The sequence below is a fragment of the Phyllopteryx taeniolatus genome, chromosome 11 (assembly GCF_024500385.1).
Source record: "Phyllopteryx taeniolatus isolate TA_2022b chromosome 11, UOR_Ptae_1.2, whole genome shotgun sequence".
NCBI classification, from domain to species: Eukaryota; Metazoa; Chordata; class Actinopteri; order Syngnathiformes; family Syngnathidae; genus Phyllopteryx; species Phyllopteryx taeniolatus.
Genome location: NC_084512.1, coordinates 21,333,357 through 21,348,884, shown reverse-complemented (window position 1 = coordinate 21,348,884; position 15,528 = coordinate 21,333,357). Strand labels below are relative to the sequence as shown.

The 15,528-nt window shown below is 40.9% G+C and overlaps 1 protein-coding gene across 6 annotated transcripts in view; it reads left to right on the top strand.

Moving 5' to 3' along the window:
* The window catches only part of dachc (dachshund c), a 43,490-nt gene that overhangs the window by 16,125 nt on the left and 11,837 nt on the right, over nucleotides 1-15,528 (top strand). For 4 of the 6 annotated variants that reach the window (XR_009790857.1, XM_061790331.1, XM_061790332.1 and 1 more), the window contains exons 2-7: nucleotides 2,834-2,943; nucleotides 8,290-8,397; nucleotides 13,456-13,637; nucleotides 13,998-14,027; nucleotides 14,573-14,696; nucleotides 14,787-14,900. Coding sequence is in view for 5 of the 6 variants with exons in the window: in XM_061790331.1 (XP_061646315.1) it covers nucleotides 2,834-2,943; nucleotides 8,290-8,397; nucleotides 13,456-13,637; nucleotides 13,998-14,027; nucleotides 14,573-14,696; nucleotides 14,787-14,900 (668 nt within the window). In the remaining variant the exon portion in view is untranslated. The remainder of the gene's footprint in view (nucleotides 1-2,833; nucleotides 2,944-8,289; nucleotides 8,398-13,455; nucleotides 13,638-13,997; nucleotides 14,028-14,572; nucleotides 14,697-14,786; nucleotides 14,901-15,528) is intronic. The other 2 variants (XM_061790335.1, XM_061790334.1) reach the window with 1 other exon arrangement.

Here is a 15,528-nt window from a genome sequence, read left to right as displayed (position 1 = left end):
ACACACACGCACACACACACACACAGCCAGTGGGTGTGTCAACAGGGGATTGGTCCTTTCTGCTGGGTAATTGATGAATTATATGCAATATGCAAATGAGGCGCCATTAATCTCCTGACTGACAGCTTCGTTTATGGGGCCTTAATGACAGCTGGATTAGATTCTAATTAAAATCTGCTCAAAGACACCCCACGCTAGGAAGCTGCTGCCGCTCGTCTATCGCCCTCTTTTTTTTTTTTTTTTTAATCTCTCGGACCCTCCTTCCATAAATTTCATCTCTCCATCCACGTTTCCTCCTCCTCTGCACACTTTCTTTCGCCTCGCTCCGTCTTTTAATATCCCTCCTCGCGGGCATACATGCGCCCACAGGCTCATGTTATGAAGTGTGTAGTATGAGAGGAGATGAGCCGCACTGCTTGTCATTAAGCCTGATGTGGCCCGTGTCATTCCCCCTGTCAGGACATTCACACCATTTAGTCAGAGCCCAAGTGATGTCTGACAGCTTTTAACCAACTCCGCACCCCCTCACGCCACACCCCCAACCCACAAATAGGATTGATTGAGCATGTCCGGGCCAATCAGAGGAAAGAAGGGCGCACTCAAGTCCACAAGCCAGACTGTACGCAAGAATGCATGAAACATGACGTCTGGCTCGTTGGACTAGTGTGAGTGCTTTGTAGCATGCTTGAGCACGGTATACTACCCAGGTTCTGACACAGTCGGTCGGAAGAGGTGGCGCACAGTTTAGTCTGGTGGTTTTCTGACCTTTTACACCAAGTACCACCTAAAAAAAATACTTGACCTTTTACACCAAGTACCACCATCATGACTAACATTGAAATACAGTAGTAGCGTAGTAGGCCTAAGTGTCCATCAAAAACAAGGCAGAGGTTTATCCTTAAAAAAAATTACAATATATATATATATATATATATATATATAGTAAGCCAGTAATATTATGCACAGTTTAAACATTAACTGCTTAAAGGGGAGTTTGCAGTGTTAAAACTGCGAGCAAGATTTGAATGTCACCTCACTTCACTTAGACCCACCTATCCCGAGTCTCTGACCGAAGCCACGCCACTCACTAACATGCATGAGCGAGATTCTAAAACCATTCCATTCAGAATGGAATGCGATTGTGAAAATGCATAGTCGTGATTAAAAAAGTGACAGAGGGTATTGCTAGCAATACTAAGGTAGTAATCCTCGAAGCTGCCCGATGCCCCTTGGCTCTGGTTCTCTTTGCTAGTCTGATGTCCAGTTGTTGGCAAATGAGGGATGGGTATTTTTTTTATTTTCTGGATGTGGATATTCCGCCATAGTTTCAACAAAGCCCCTGAAGCCCAATGTAAAAGGTCAACGAGAGGCTGCGGGGACGTCCCCTCTATGAGTGTGCACGCAAGTGCACGGGAAGTGATTGACGCCTCATCGGTCATGCCTTCTTTCTGTTATTGGTTGTTTTTCTTCGGGCACAGCGGTTTCTTGCAAATCAAAATAGAGTTACAAGACGGGTCCAGAGAGGGCAGATTTCTAAATTTCTATAAAAAAAAATCAACTCAATGATTCAATCAAATGTATTGTACATACTATAAAAGTAAAAAAAAAAAAAAAACTCTACCTAAATAAATGTTTTAAAACAAAATAGAATTAAATGTTAATGTATTGTACTTAAGTTAAATACAACTAAACTGTACTTAGGGGATAATTGCCCTGTAACCTTTACAGGTGAAATTGACTTTACCTCATGTAAACCTTTGAATGCACTACTGTTCAAAGTTTCAGTACATTTTGCACACCTTGCTGTTCTCTAAATGGCATGATTCACAACAGGTGTTTAGTTCATGAATTGACCAATACATTTCCTGGTTTAATTAGAACTGGTATTTAAACAGACCGCTTCATCATGCTCTTCGCATTTTGATATCACGAGACCAAGACGATACCCAAAGCATAACAATCAGACTTCAAACAGGATTTTCTCAGAGTGAAGTAGCCACTGATCTTAGAGTGTAACAGAGAGTCATCAGGATGTTGCAAGCATTTTAGAAAGACTGAAAGACTCACAGAAAGGTATACAAGTGGACTTCATCAAACATCTGTTGTGAATTTTGCCATTCAGCTCCTGCAGCAAGTTGTGCAAAACATACTGAAACATTCAAAAGTTTAAAGAAAGTCAAAGTTCACCTGAAAAGGTTATAGTGCATTTTACGTCCATCCTGAATTTATTCCTATTTGTTTGTAGTGTACTTCTTCATATACTGTACTCAAAATAGCTAGAACAACTTGTAAGAAGCCCCAGTCCGGAATGTAGTCATGCTCTCTTTTATCACAAAGTAAACGTGCTTGAACACAGTTGAGTGTGGGTCAGTGGGGGACAATGCAGGTAGGGGGAAACTGTGCTTCAGCGCCGTCCAAGACAATTGGCCCAGTGTGAGTCTTCTCGAGGTAAGAAGAAATCGGAGAAAAAAAAAAAGCAACGAATGGCCAAGTGAGACAAGAAGGAGTAGTGGGCGAGCACACACATTTAATAAGCACACAAATGAATGAGTAAGCTGAACAGTAATGAGGGGCTTTATTGATGCCGTAGGGAGAAACTCCTTTTTTTGCTTTGCTCGTATCTACAGGGGTGGGAGGGCAGATTTGCTGTGCCGCAGCTTTCCAGGAAAACACTCAAATTACACTTGTTATTTCCCCCTCCCCTTTTCTCATTGAGTTTTATAGACTTGAAGGCCAGTTTTTGTACACACAGGCCACCCATCTCAGTCTCAGCGTGACTCAAAAAAGAGCAAAAATCACTAATGTGGCTAATAAGTGATGTTGTGCTCTGCAGTTCGAGGCCCGGCAGACCGCCCAAGAGGCTGCAGACGGTGACTGACGGCGGGGCTCACCACATGCTGTCCCACGGCGGTCTGATGCACGCCGGGATCATGCCTCCCGCAGGTGACCACCCAGCACTCACGCATACACACAGTGTGTCTTTTACCTGCAAACACACAAAACACACGGGAACTGTAAAATGTCACTCATACACTATGTATGGAGACACCAGGCACCAGTTGAGCATGGTGGTGATCCGTTTGCTATCTTTCTCAAAGTAAAAAAGCACTTCACAATCGCCTAAAAACACACCTTGTGTACTCCTGGTTCATAAAGGCACTCTTGGATGAGTTTGTGTGAAAGATCTTGATTGACCTCACCAATGTTCTTCTGGAAGAATGGATGAACACTCCCAATTGTTCTAGAAAATCTTCCAGAAGCTGTTTTAGTTGCAAAAATAGCTATAGCTCCATATTGTCTTCCATTTTTACTTCCTATAAGTTTGGGTCATGTGTCCCCATACTTTCATTAATACATTTCTTTCCTCCAAAGCTTTTGTGCTCAAGTGCCCTGTTTTATTATCAAAATAAACAAATGGGTCAGATCATTGAAGATAAGGTTAAAAAAATGATACATTGAGAATTAATTCAATTTTTTTTTATTATATACAATATTAATTATTTCTTACAATATAAAGTGTAAAATATACATGTTAACTTACTTCTTTATTAGACTTATTATTAGATTTTATTATTTCCAATAAATTAATATACAAATTATTTACTAAACTGCAAAATGAATGCAACAAATATTACAGGACTGTTGAAAGTGTGTTGAAAGTGTAACTGCTTGGTGTGCCACATTACAAAACAGAGTCGGCCAAATTGTGCGTCATTTACTTACGTTTAGGGCTGCTGACCCAATACTTTTGTCTATTAATAGAATCCTCATTTCATCTATTGGCAGCCATCAGATTAAAAAATAAATAAACAGGTTGCCAATATAGCAGCATAGTAATATGGTGGTGAGGACTTCTGGCTCACAGTTACGAGGTTCTGGGTCCGAATCCGCTGTTTCTTCTTCCTTTCGCATTTCCCAAAAAATGCACGCTAAGTTCATTAAATACTTCATGTCCATAGGTGTGAATGTGAGTGTGATTAGTTGTTTGTTTTTATGTGCCATGCAATTGGCTGGGGACCAGTCAAGGGTGTACCCCACCTCAAAAGTCAGCTGGGATAGGCTCCAGCTCACCCACCTCTCTAATCACGAAAAGCGCTATAGAAAATAAAAGGATGGAGGTGGCTTATATGCAGAACTGATTAAGGATGATGTGACTTTTGCAACTTTCTTTCAATGACAGATAAGTAGTAGCAGCAGAAGTAGAGGGTGGAGTTGAACGAGGTGATTGATTAATAAGATTAACACACACTGCTGACACCTCAAATAAAGACTTGCCTGCAACCTTTTTTTCCTCGAGTTGAACTACAAAGTTCACAAAGGTCCCTTGTAATCTTCAAACCTGCCAAATTTGTCACCTCTTAATGATCTCCTGATAAGTTTAAGCATCATTTTATTTTTGAAACTTAATATAGCAGAACTATAAAAGCAAGTTTGTGGAACATAAATGCTGGAGCACTTGCTGATGGGTGTGAATGTGAGTGTATGTGGTAAATGCCTGTATGTGCCCTGGGATTAGCTGGTGACCGGTGCAGGGTAATGTACCACACGTCTTGCCTAAAGTGAGCTGGGATGGGCTCCCAATTGAAAGCTTCCCCAAAGAACAAGTTTTTATCATGTGTTTTTATTAAAGAAAATAGCACTCTGTGATATTGTCATTTATAAAAACGTATAGTAATAGTATAATTAAACAAAACGTAAAGAATTCCACAATTTGCGCATCATGATTAATGTGTTGCCGATTCTTATGGTTACTACTGTGACTCAATATGATGCAGTAATGTGAGTCATTTTTCACAGAGGATAAAGAATATATTCCTGTTATTATATGTGATATATTCTGTCTACATTTGTTGATGCACTGTTGGTGTTAAAATAGCCGTTGCTTGAAGCGTTATAACACTGCCACATAGATGCTGTTTGTTCGGCCGTCTATGGCGTTTCCCATTATGTGTTAGCATTAACCCAGCGGACTTCAAGGCAAAGTTATGTGGTTGTTTCAAATACACAACGTGTGATAATTCTCTTTATGTTCACTATCTGCCAAACAGCTGCTTGTTGTGAAGTGAGTTTAGTTGAGTTAACTGCAACCAAACAACGCTCTGATCTCAAGTTTTTGCTCGTAAGTCAAAGAAAGAAATCAGCCAAACGACGGCTCGTATCTTGAAAAACTTGGAAGTGCCTGATGAACATTGTATTTATTCATCCAACATTTCATTATTTAGTGTGAGTGTGAAAGGTTGTTAGTCTATATATGCACTGTGACTGACTGGAGACCAGTTTTGGGAGTACCTTGCCTCTCACCCAAAGTCAGCTGGGATAGGCACCAGCGCACCCGAGAGCCTAATAAAGCGCTATAGAAAATGGATGGATGGAAATTAGTCTTTAATTACTCAAATGCCTCCTAAAGGTCATAGCATAGCACTGTGTTATTAAGCTTGTTTGTGAGATGTGTTTTTTTGCATGCGTGTCTGTGCTTGTGTGTGTGTGTGTGTGTGTGTGTGTGTAATAAGAGAGTCAAAAAAGTAATTGTTGGCACCTGACCGATCTCAAAGTTGCCCTTGTCTTTGTATCGTCTGTGCGAGCTGATCTTTTCATTCTGCTCCTCAAAAGATTTTCTATTAGCTGCCGCTTCCGCTTCTGTTGTTCAAAGGTGTGTGCGTGCGTGCGTGCATGCGTGTGTGTGTGTGTGAGAGAGTGTGTGTCGTGTGATTGTTGCTCGAGACCGTCTCTCTCTGGGAAAAAAAGAGTTCTCTTTCCCACCTCAAGGAGAGGGCACGCGGCAATGTCAGCACTCCTGATTAGAGGCAGGCCCACATGAGAGAGGAGAAGAGAAAGAAAGACAGTGTTCTGGCGAGGACATTTGAGCGTAAAAGAAGGCGGCGGGAATCGTTTGATGCGTTCACCTCCTTAGTGTCTCACTAGCACACACAAACGCAACATGGCGGCCTGGTGTCCCGCTGTGATGCTGACATTTTGAAAAGGTAGAAGTAAAAGGTAGAGGAAAAAGGGCAGTGGAGAAGATGAGAAGAAAAAAGGGGACAATTTGTTGTGGTTGTCGGCGTTTTTTGGTGGGACAGAACGTCTTTTGTGTGAAGAAGAAGAAGGCGGAGGAGAGAAAAAAACAACAACAGAGCAGTTGAGCTTGGTGCTAATGTTTCGATGTAGCCAAGATCCGGAAATGAAGACTTAAGGCCTTGTTTGTATTTCCTCACTGCTGTTTGCACAGTTGTGCAGCTTTAATAATTTGCTGTGTTGGTCTGCATTAGTGCAAGACATATTTAATTGTATGAATCTGAAAGGTTGCCCTTGCGGGTCAGAGTACTCTCAGAGGTTTATAGGAGAAATTGAAATGTGCCCCGCTATTCTCCTCACTCTTGAAAGGCAAAAAGGGCACGACCTCTATTAAAAAAAGTATCTTGTTTTGTTTCAAATACTGTGTGGCTAAAATGGTGAGTGTTGACCTGTTTGCTCCATGTGGGAGAGATGAATGTCTCTCTTGATTCCCTGCCAAACTAAATGACCAGGTGCAGCGGTGCAGCTAGAATGAATGTCTTCCAGTGACAACCTCCTGCACATCCGCAGAGCTTAATCTTCCACTGGGGCCATTGATCTAACTGCTATTGATCCCCCTTCCTTTCGCTATGTCTCTTCTCTCTGCTTAAGGAGGTTATGTTTAGTTACATCTGTGTGGCTTTCATTTTGTGCTTCTATGCAACTTCCTGTCTACCATTTATTTATTTTTTTAAATATACAGTGGATATGAAACATCTACACACCCCTGTCCAAATGTCAGGTTCTTGTGATGTAAAAAAAATAGGACCAAGATAAATGCTTTAAAAACCTTTTACACTTTCAATGTGACCTAGAATCCCTACAATAAAATAAAACAAAAAACTCTTTTAGAGCGGTTAAGTAAAAATGAACAACTGAGATAATGCACACACCCTTATAACTGGGAATGTGGTTGTGTTCAGAATTGACCAATGCCATTCAAACTCATGCTAAATGGGAGTCAGCACACACATATACCTCTGATATATACCTCGGAAAAGCCTACTAGGACATCTGAACTTATGTAAGTTCAGATGTCCTAGTAGGCTTTTCCTGACATTTTTGTAGTCACATTTTACAGCACAAGCTATGGTCTGCAGAGAGCTTTCACAGCATTAGAGGGATCTCATTGTTCAAAGGCATCAGTCAGAAGAAGGATGAAAAAGGATTTACAAGGCATTAAATATAGCATGGACCACAGTGAAGACAGTAATATCAAGTGGGAAAAATCTGCCACAACAGTGACATTACAATGAAGCAGATGTGAATCTAACTGGTCGGCGTGGCTGCTAAGAGGCTGACAGCAACATTTAAGTTGCTGCAGGAGTTTCTGGCAAGTACAAATACAACACTACTCATCACCATAAGAGCACTGTACTGACAGTGAAGCATGGTGGTGGATGTTTTTCTTCAGTTGGAACTGGGACCTTGGTGAAAGTGGATGGAATAATAAACAGTTCCAGTCAGTGTAAGCACGAGGGCTCGGACTCGCCCTCTAATTCCTAAATCGCGATTCGCGTTGACAGTAACGAATCGTTACTCCTCGCACTATTCCAAAATAAGGACATCCTTGTCCAACAAATGAAAAAAACAATTTGATTATTTTGAAAACTATCTGTTGAACTCAAAAGAGAGTACACTGTCACGTTTTGGCCGCCACTTCTCCCTCCGGAAACGTTTTTTTTTTTTTTTAGTTTAAAATGGCTTACTTTAACCAGGATCCCTCACTGTATCGGTTGAGGGCTACATGCATCCATGATCAGCTGCAGGACTACAGTATAGTACTACACAACTGTGCATATGCACATTTGAAGTCAAAATGGCGTCGGCTATGAACAAAGGCTAAACATCGGGAAATATTTCGTACTTTTTAAAGTAAATGCGGCGTGGCAGCAGTTGCAGCTCTTGCCAGAATATGAAGTAGTAAGATATTCTTAGATTCGTTCTGATTCGAATCTGAAAATTCTCATCGGATGATCGTGGCAGGTGTGTGCTGACGCCCATTAAACATGGGTTTGAATGTGATTGGTTAATTCTGAACACAGCCACATGCCTACTGGAAAAAGGAGTCGCATGCTTTTTTTCATCACAGCTCCATCTGCTGGATGTGGTCATGCTCTGCCCCTAATTCAAAATTTCTACTGTTAAAAAAAAAAAAGAAAAAAAAAAAAAGTATTTTAAACCTAAAGTCCTAGTGGAGGTCAATTACATTTGTCTCTCTCTTATCTATTCCCACAGATCTGTCCGCCCTGGCCAAGAAGATCAAACTGGAGATGGGCGGTTACCACAACAACCAACAACATGGCGGCCACAACGGAGAGAATGGCGACCACAGTCCAGGATTGGGTGGGTGTCGTCTTTTTTTCTGTGCACGCACACACGCACACGGACACACACGAACACACAATTTTAATCTTTAATGACTCTGTTACAAAACACCGCCAAACTTGTTACGTCTGTGCACATCTGTCAATGCGAATCATGCAGCTGTGTTTACATGCAGCTGATTGGACGCAGGATGTGACATCAGCCGCGTTGCTATCGTGTTTCCTGTTAGAGAGGAAGTAGTCCAACACCAGGGAAAATATAGTGGTACCTTGACATTCACGTTTAACTCGTTCCATGACCAAGCTTGGAGCTTCATTTCATAGATGAGGTGAGAAAAATGTTAAAATCATCAATTTTCTATATTGCTAGTCCTCATAAGTGTTGCAGGTCACCTGTGGCCTCTCCCAGCTAGCTTCAATAAATGTTTTGTAATGTGGGAGGAAACTGGAGTGCCCAGAGAAAATGAGAAGGATGTGGACACTCCACACAGCATGGGCCGGAGAGACGAACCTGGTACCTTTCGACTGTGAGGCAGACGCATTAACCACTAGGTTGCTGCTTCCTAACAATACATTCATCCGTTTTGTATTGCTTTTGCACTGATTAGGGTCACAGGTGAGCTGGACCTCATCCCACGTATGACTTTGGGTAAGAGTTGTTCACCTTGGACTAGTTGCCAGCCAATCGCAGGATTCATATAGACAAACAATAAAAATTTAGATTCTTTAATATGCATTTTTGGGAGTGTGGGAGGATGCCAGAGTACCCTGAGATTCGAACGCAAAAGCTCAGAACTGTGAGGCAGACGTGCTAACAACTAGGTTAGCACATCATAAGTTAAAATGGGTATGCACATTTAAAAAACAATTCATAATTTATTCTAGTTTTTATTTTTTATTATTTCTAATTTATTTGATCATCATTAATTAACCAATTATTTAATCCCAAAATAATGTCGCATTTTGCTGGCAAGGGACAGAATTGTTGGATCTCCAAACCCCCACCCCCGCAAAAAAAAAGTGATGTTTCTTGAGCCATTAACATGGCATCGTTAAAGAGAAGAAGCCATTTTCAAACCTTTAGATTAGTCAAAAAATTGTAAAAATAACAGACCCATGCTTTGGAAATAAAACAAATTTGGACACAGGAGGTTTTGGCGCGAGATGTAAAATTATGTATTTTAATTTTTTTATTTTTTTATTTATTGTCTGAATGAATAAAAAAAAAAATATCGATACATTTCAGTTACCCAATTGCAGGTAAACATTTTTTTTAATTAATACAAAAAATATTACAGGATTTGACTTGATATTACAGGTAAATTAATGTAAATGCTCGGTGGACCGCATTAAAGAACGGGGCAAGCCGTACGTGGTCACACGGGGGGCCGTAATTTGCCCACCTCGTGGCCGAGATGGACAGATAGCGAGATGGCCAAGAAGAGAGGCGGAAGCTCAATCAATAGCCTTCTCTCTAATTCACTACCTTGAATGCAAACGACAAACGGGCGCACAATCGATAGCACACACAAGCCGGATGCACCGCCCCCCACCGTTATCGACAGGTTAAAGCGACATCAGTGTGTTTAGACAGATGACAGGGCTTATTCGGAAGCCTGTGTGGAATACACTATCAATGTAGGGCACACACACACACACACACACACCCGTATAGTTAAAATTAGGCATCTCTTTATATGTTTCTGTCATTACTATTATTAGTATTCTATTGTACACTTTTCTCCTGGTCCTCACGTCCGCTCGTAAGCTTTGTTTACCACCGCCGATAGCATCTGTGTGGAGTTAGGTGGCATGGTTACCACCGCCCATTACAAACCTGTAAAGCTTAATCACTCTTAATGTTAAAGTCAAGTGGAAACACACAAACACATGCATACAACACAGTTTTTTTTTTTGTTTGTTTGTTTTTTGTTTTTTTCCATAGCGCCACCCCACTGCCTTCTGGGAAGGGTAGAGCCCCTACTAGGGCTCGAACCACCACAAAGACGGATCTCGCGCACACACAAATGCACGCGCACAAATGCTGAGTGTGACACCTTTCCGGGCGAGAGCGAGCAGCCATTTGTGCGTTTAACAAGATCTTCTGGGAAATTTACAACGACTGTTTTGTTTACAGTAATGGTTTGTTTGGATAAACATGAGAGAGCCACTTTGACTTTTGATGTTTTTTAATGAAACATAAGAGAGAACGATGGGAGGGCCAGAGAGAAGAAGGGGCGGGGGAGAGGTGGAAAGTTGGAGCGAGAATGAAATGATAGCAGGAGGTGGAGGTGTTGGGGGCGACGGAGTCGAAGAAAAATGCACACAGTGGCTGCTAGTTCATTGTGGCAGCAGCTGGTTGTTGACATCCAGTCACATTTTCTTTTGTTTGAAAGCATCCAGTGTGCCAAAACACCAAAACACCAAACATATGTTCACTTACTCACCATGCATTCACCTCCATCTTCCTTATTTTGTTGTTATTCTTTCCTTTTTTTTCTTTGCAGTTTGCCATTTTGTATTGCTGTTCAAATGTGTAGTGAGTACAGAGAGTCACCTTGAGATGAGTTCTTCCTTCTTTCCTTCCTTCCTTCCGTCCTTCATCACATCCGTTTCTTTTATCCTCTGTTCTTCCTTCCTCACTTCTCTGTTCATTTATTTGCCTTCCTTTCTCCGTTCACTTCATCCCTTCCTTCCTGTCTTCTTTTATGTCTTCCTTCACTCGGCCATTGAGTCTCCTTCCTTTATTTCCTTTATCTTCCTCCCTGTTTTCTCATTTACTGTCATTCCTCCTTTGCTTCCTTCCTTCCTTATTAGCTTTCATTTATATTTACTTTCCTCCACAGCTTCTTTCTTCCCCTTTCCTGGCTTTTGTCCTCCACTTACTTCTTCCTACCCTTTCTTTTCTTCCCTCATCTATTTTCCTTCTGCCCACTATTTACTTACTTCCTTCCTTTCATCCTTCCAGCTTTTTTCTCTTCCTTCCTCCACTTCCTGCCTTCCTTCCCCATTTACTTCCCTTTCCCCAACCTTTCTTCTGTTCTTTCTACCTCATTTCATTCTTGCTTCATGTATTTTCAGTGCTCTCTTCTATGCAGTGTATCTTTCCATCCTTCCTTCCTTTACTTTCCTTCATGCATTCCTTCTTTTCATCCTTTATTTACATTCAATCGTATCTTCAATTTCTTTATAATTTGTCTTTGTTCCCTTCACATGCTTCCTACCTTATGCCCCCTGTTTCCATTGCTTTCTTCCTTTCCTCTCTCTCTCTCTCTCTCCATTCCCTCTTCCCTTTCCGTAGCTGTCCTTCCTTCATTCCTTTTTTCTCCCTAACCCCCTTTCATATTATTTATGACAACTGTGCAGAAAGGCGACCGACATTGTGTTTTTCTCCCCTCCTTTGTGTGCATAATTACCCATCATGCATTGCTGGCCCAGCACCAGCACTGCCATCAGCTTCTTTTGTTCCACTTCCTCTCCGTGTGTGCCTTTTGTTTTTGCTTGTGCCTTTATTAAATGATAAATATTTATGTCAAAGTCTTGCTGCCCCCCCCCCCCCCCCCCCACCCCCCAAATGGAATTGTTTGTGTCCTGAACAGAGGGACGTCAACAAGCCACAGGGGTGCTGTTGAGAGAAGGGATTTCCGTTTAAGCGAGTCAATTCTTGACTTAAAGAGAGCTTTGTGAACAATACATCGGCCGAGATGAGATGAGGTGTGCTTGGAGGTGGCGAAAGCGCGTCAGGACATCGAAAGGGACAAGTGGTTGTTGGACGCTAGTGAGGCGGACAGTGAGAACATCATCTTGTCTTCGTCTTTGTGCTCTCGTGAGCACAAAAAGAATATCAGCTTCACGCAATTGAGGAAAAGTGGAATGCAGGAACTATCCCAATTGGGGATCACAAAGATCTCAAAGTCTTCAAACTAGCAGCTTTTAGTCCGCTTTAATGCTAAGCCTACTCTTGTTTGCGTTCCGCCTTGATGCTGTTCACTTGGTCAGGTGTGAACACAGTAATAAGTACGGATTGGTTCTGTTGCGGGTCTTTCCTAAAACGCGGGAAATTTCAGGCAACGTTCTATAAACTTTGAATGTACAATTCAGCTAAGACATTTTTTAAATTACATAAACCTTCTCAACAATCACACTGACAACGAGAATATAACATACAAATATATATATAACAAACAAATAACCAACAGTCTGACCGTCTGACTGACTGACTAACTAACTAGCTAACAATCTGATTGACTAGCTAAACTACTTACTAAGTAACAAACTAAGTAATTGGTTAACGACTCAACAATCTGACTGACAACTAAGCAATTACACAAACAACTAATCAACAATCTGATGGAAAACTGACTAACTAACTAAACAAAAACAACAATCTGATTTGACAACTAACAATTTAAAAAAATTAATTAACAATATGACAGACAAACAAAGTGACTGACTGACTAAAACAACAAATAACCAACAATCTGATTGACTATCAAACCAACCACAACAAACGTTTTGCAGAGCAAGTATGACAGTTAATGGGAATTGACTGGAACTTGTATCGCATACAAATATAATACACATTTTGTTTAGTCAGAAGCAGACATGTATGAACAAATAAAATAATAGAAAAAACAAATTCCGTATTTCTGTAGGACTGCACAATGCAGGACAAAGATTTTTAAATCCGTTTAAACTGACAGATTGTTTTGATTTTTGATTTTTAAAAAATTTTTTTTTCCCAACGAGAATTATTGATCTACAACCTGAAAATTTCCAGTATAAAACTCCAGTTGATTTGCATACATTCTTGTGGTCTGTTACAATTAGTTTGTTTGAAGAAGCCCTGACTTCATTATACAAGCTAGAGTAAGAGTGCCGTTCCTTGCATTTTCTAGTTCTCTGGAGTGCTTGAATGGGTTTAGAAGCAGACTAATCATCAGTGGGTTGTATTGAACCTCACCAGACACCTGAAGAGATTACAAAATTCCCCCTCTTATAAGTGTGTGTGTGGGGGGGGGGGGGGGGGGGGGGGGGGAAATTATCTTGTTCATTTTATTGTTTTCTTCCTCTCAAGTTCTGGACCAGTTGCCCTTCATGATGATGTCACATCCCCTGATCCCGGCCAGTCTGGCACCGGCCTCCGTTTCCATGGCGATGGGCCAGATGAACCGCTTGAGCACGCTGGCCAGCATCGCCAACATGGCGCAGCTCCACCACGCCAACCCTGCCGCCCGGCCCCCCGCCTCCGTCATTAAGGTGAATGTGCCCAGACGCTTGTCGACCTAAAACTGAAAATCATATTGCATCGCTGACTATAACCATGTTGTTTCATTGCTTATGGCCAGTCACATAGACTAATTTTAGTCGGGAATCATACAGTGAAAATGAAAAGTTGACTTTTTGATCTTTTCTCATATTATTATGTCAGCGTGTTCCACACAATTGCATTTTGTTAGTTCAACATGAAAAACATACAGTACAGTATAGCCAACATTGTTTTTGTGTATTTAAAACATTTTCGCAACAGGATGCCATAAAAGTTTTTTTTTTTTTTTCAGTGTATAAGAAGCGCTACACTGTATTTGAACTGGACTATTTTTGTGTGTCTCCAAATAGATGCAGCAACTGACATGGTGCACTCAAAAGGTTATATTTTTCCATGAAAGAAATATGTATTTTTCTAGTGTTTAATGTGAGGACATGCCCTTCCCTGAAGAAAACTAAACTTTTTGAAGTAAGCCAAACTATATAGTTTTAGTTTTTAGTTTTCTTGATACTTTTACGACAAAATCGTACTAAATTGTTGTGAGAACAGATACATTTATTTGACATTAATACATGTGACCAGAAAGTATGACGCCAAACTTGTGCTTGCCAGAAGCAGGACATCTTAATTTAAAAAAAAAAAAAAAAACATGCACTCCTGTTTGCAAGGAGGAAGACTGTTTTTCAATGGCTCACGGTTTTCTCACAGTTTAATTGCAACTATCCCAAATTGTTCTGGACAAAGCTTTAGGACAAAATTCACATCACATTTTCCATTTTTATGAGACCTGCATTCACCGGCCAATCCATTAGGTACACCTACCTAATATTGTGGTTGTCTTATGAAATGAGAATGGATTCAGGGTAAAATTGTGTTTTGTCACATTGTTGGTTTCAGAAATGAACGTTCTCTCATTTGCCAATAGGAGCGAATGCATGACGACAGCCCTTCCCCTTCCCCCTCGCTGGAGGAAGCTCAGATGTCGTCCAATCACAGCAGCAGCGTGTCCAGTTCGCCCTCTCACACAGAACGTGCTACGGAAAACACACGTATGTCCTCAACCTGTGTTTTCCCAAGCACCGAGTGATGGTAACGACCGACAAATGCCGGTATTGACTTGGTATACGTTTTGACTTCAGACCAGCTCCACGATGGCGTCACATTAAGTCACTGCTTGTTGGCACAGTCGGGGGTCAGAGAGTCGGACTCGATGGAATACAGCAAAGAAAGCAAAAGGGGGCGCATTGACAAAGGTAAGATAACGTCATGTGGGACATACATACGTACAAATAGGAATTCAACCTAAAATAAGAAGTTGGTTAGGTTTAAAAAGTAAGGCTCTAACTGTAATGGTAGAGTAGGCACAGGCACAAAATATTTAGCTTTTAAATGAAGCTCATCTATTTTTTATGGCCAAAAAATGTTTTAAAGTAATGTTTTAAAGTATATAATGAAACTTGAAATAAAGTTATAAAAGTTATAATATGAATTTTAATAGAAATTGAAAAAATAATATTGGAGGAACAAAAAATTTGTTTTAGGGTTTAGGGAGAAAAAAGGAGGGATTCGGGTTATGATGGTTAGCGTTAGTGTTAAGGGTTCTGGTTGTGTGGCCTGCCGCGCACTAAGCAACGCAAATAAACTCTACCGAACGGTCGCACAGTGTGCTGGGTTCTGCATCTAGTTTTCTTGAGTGGGCCACCATCTCTAGTTTTTCTGCACATCAAAATTTGAATCCCAGGTGAGCTTTCATGACAAAAATGTGTTTCTGAATATGAAAAAGAGGTTAAGACAAGACAAAGCAAAACAAAACAAAACAAAACATAACTTTGAGATGTTTTAGGATGCTCACATTAGAACCTACAACATCCACTTTGGGTC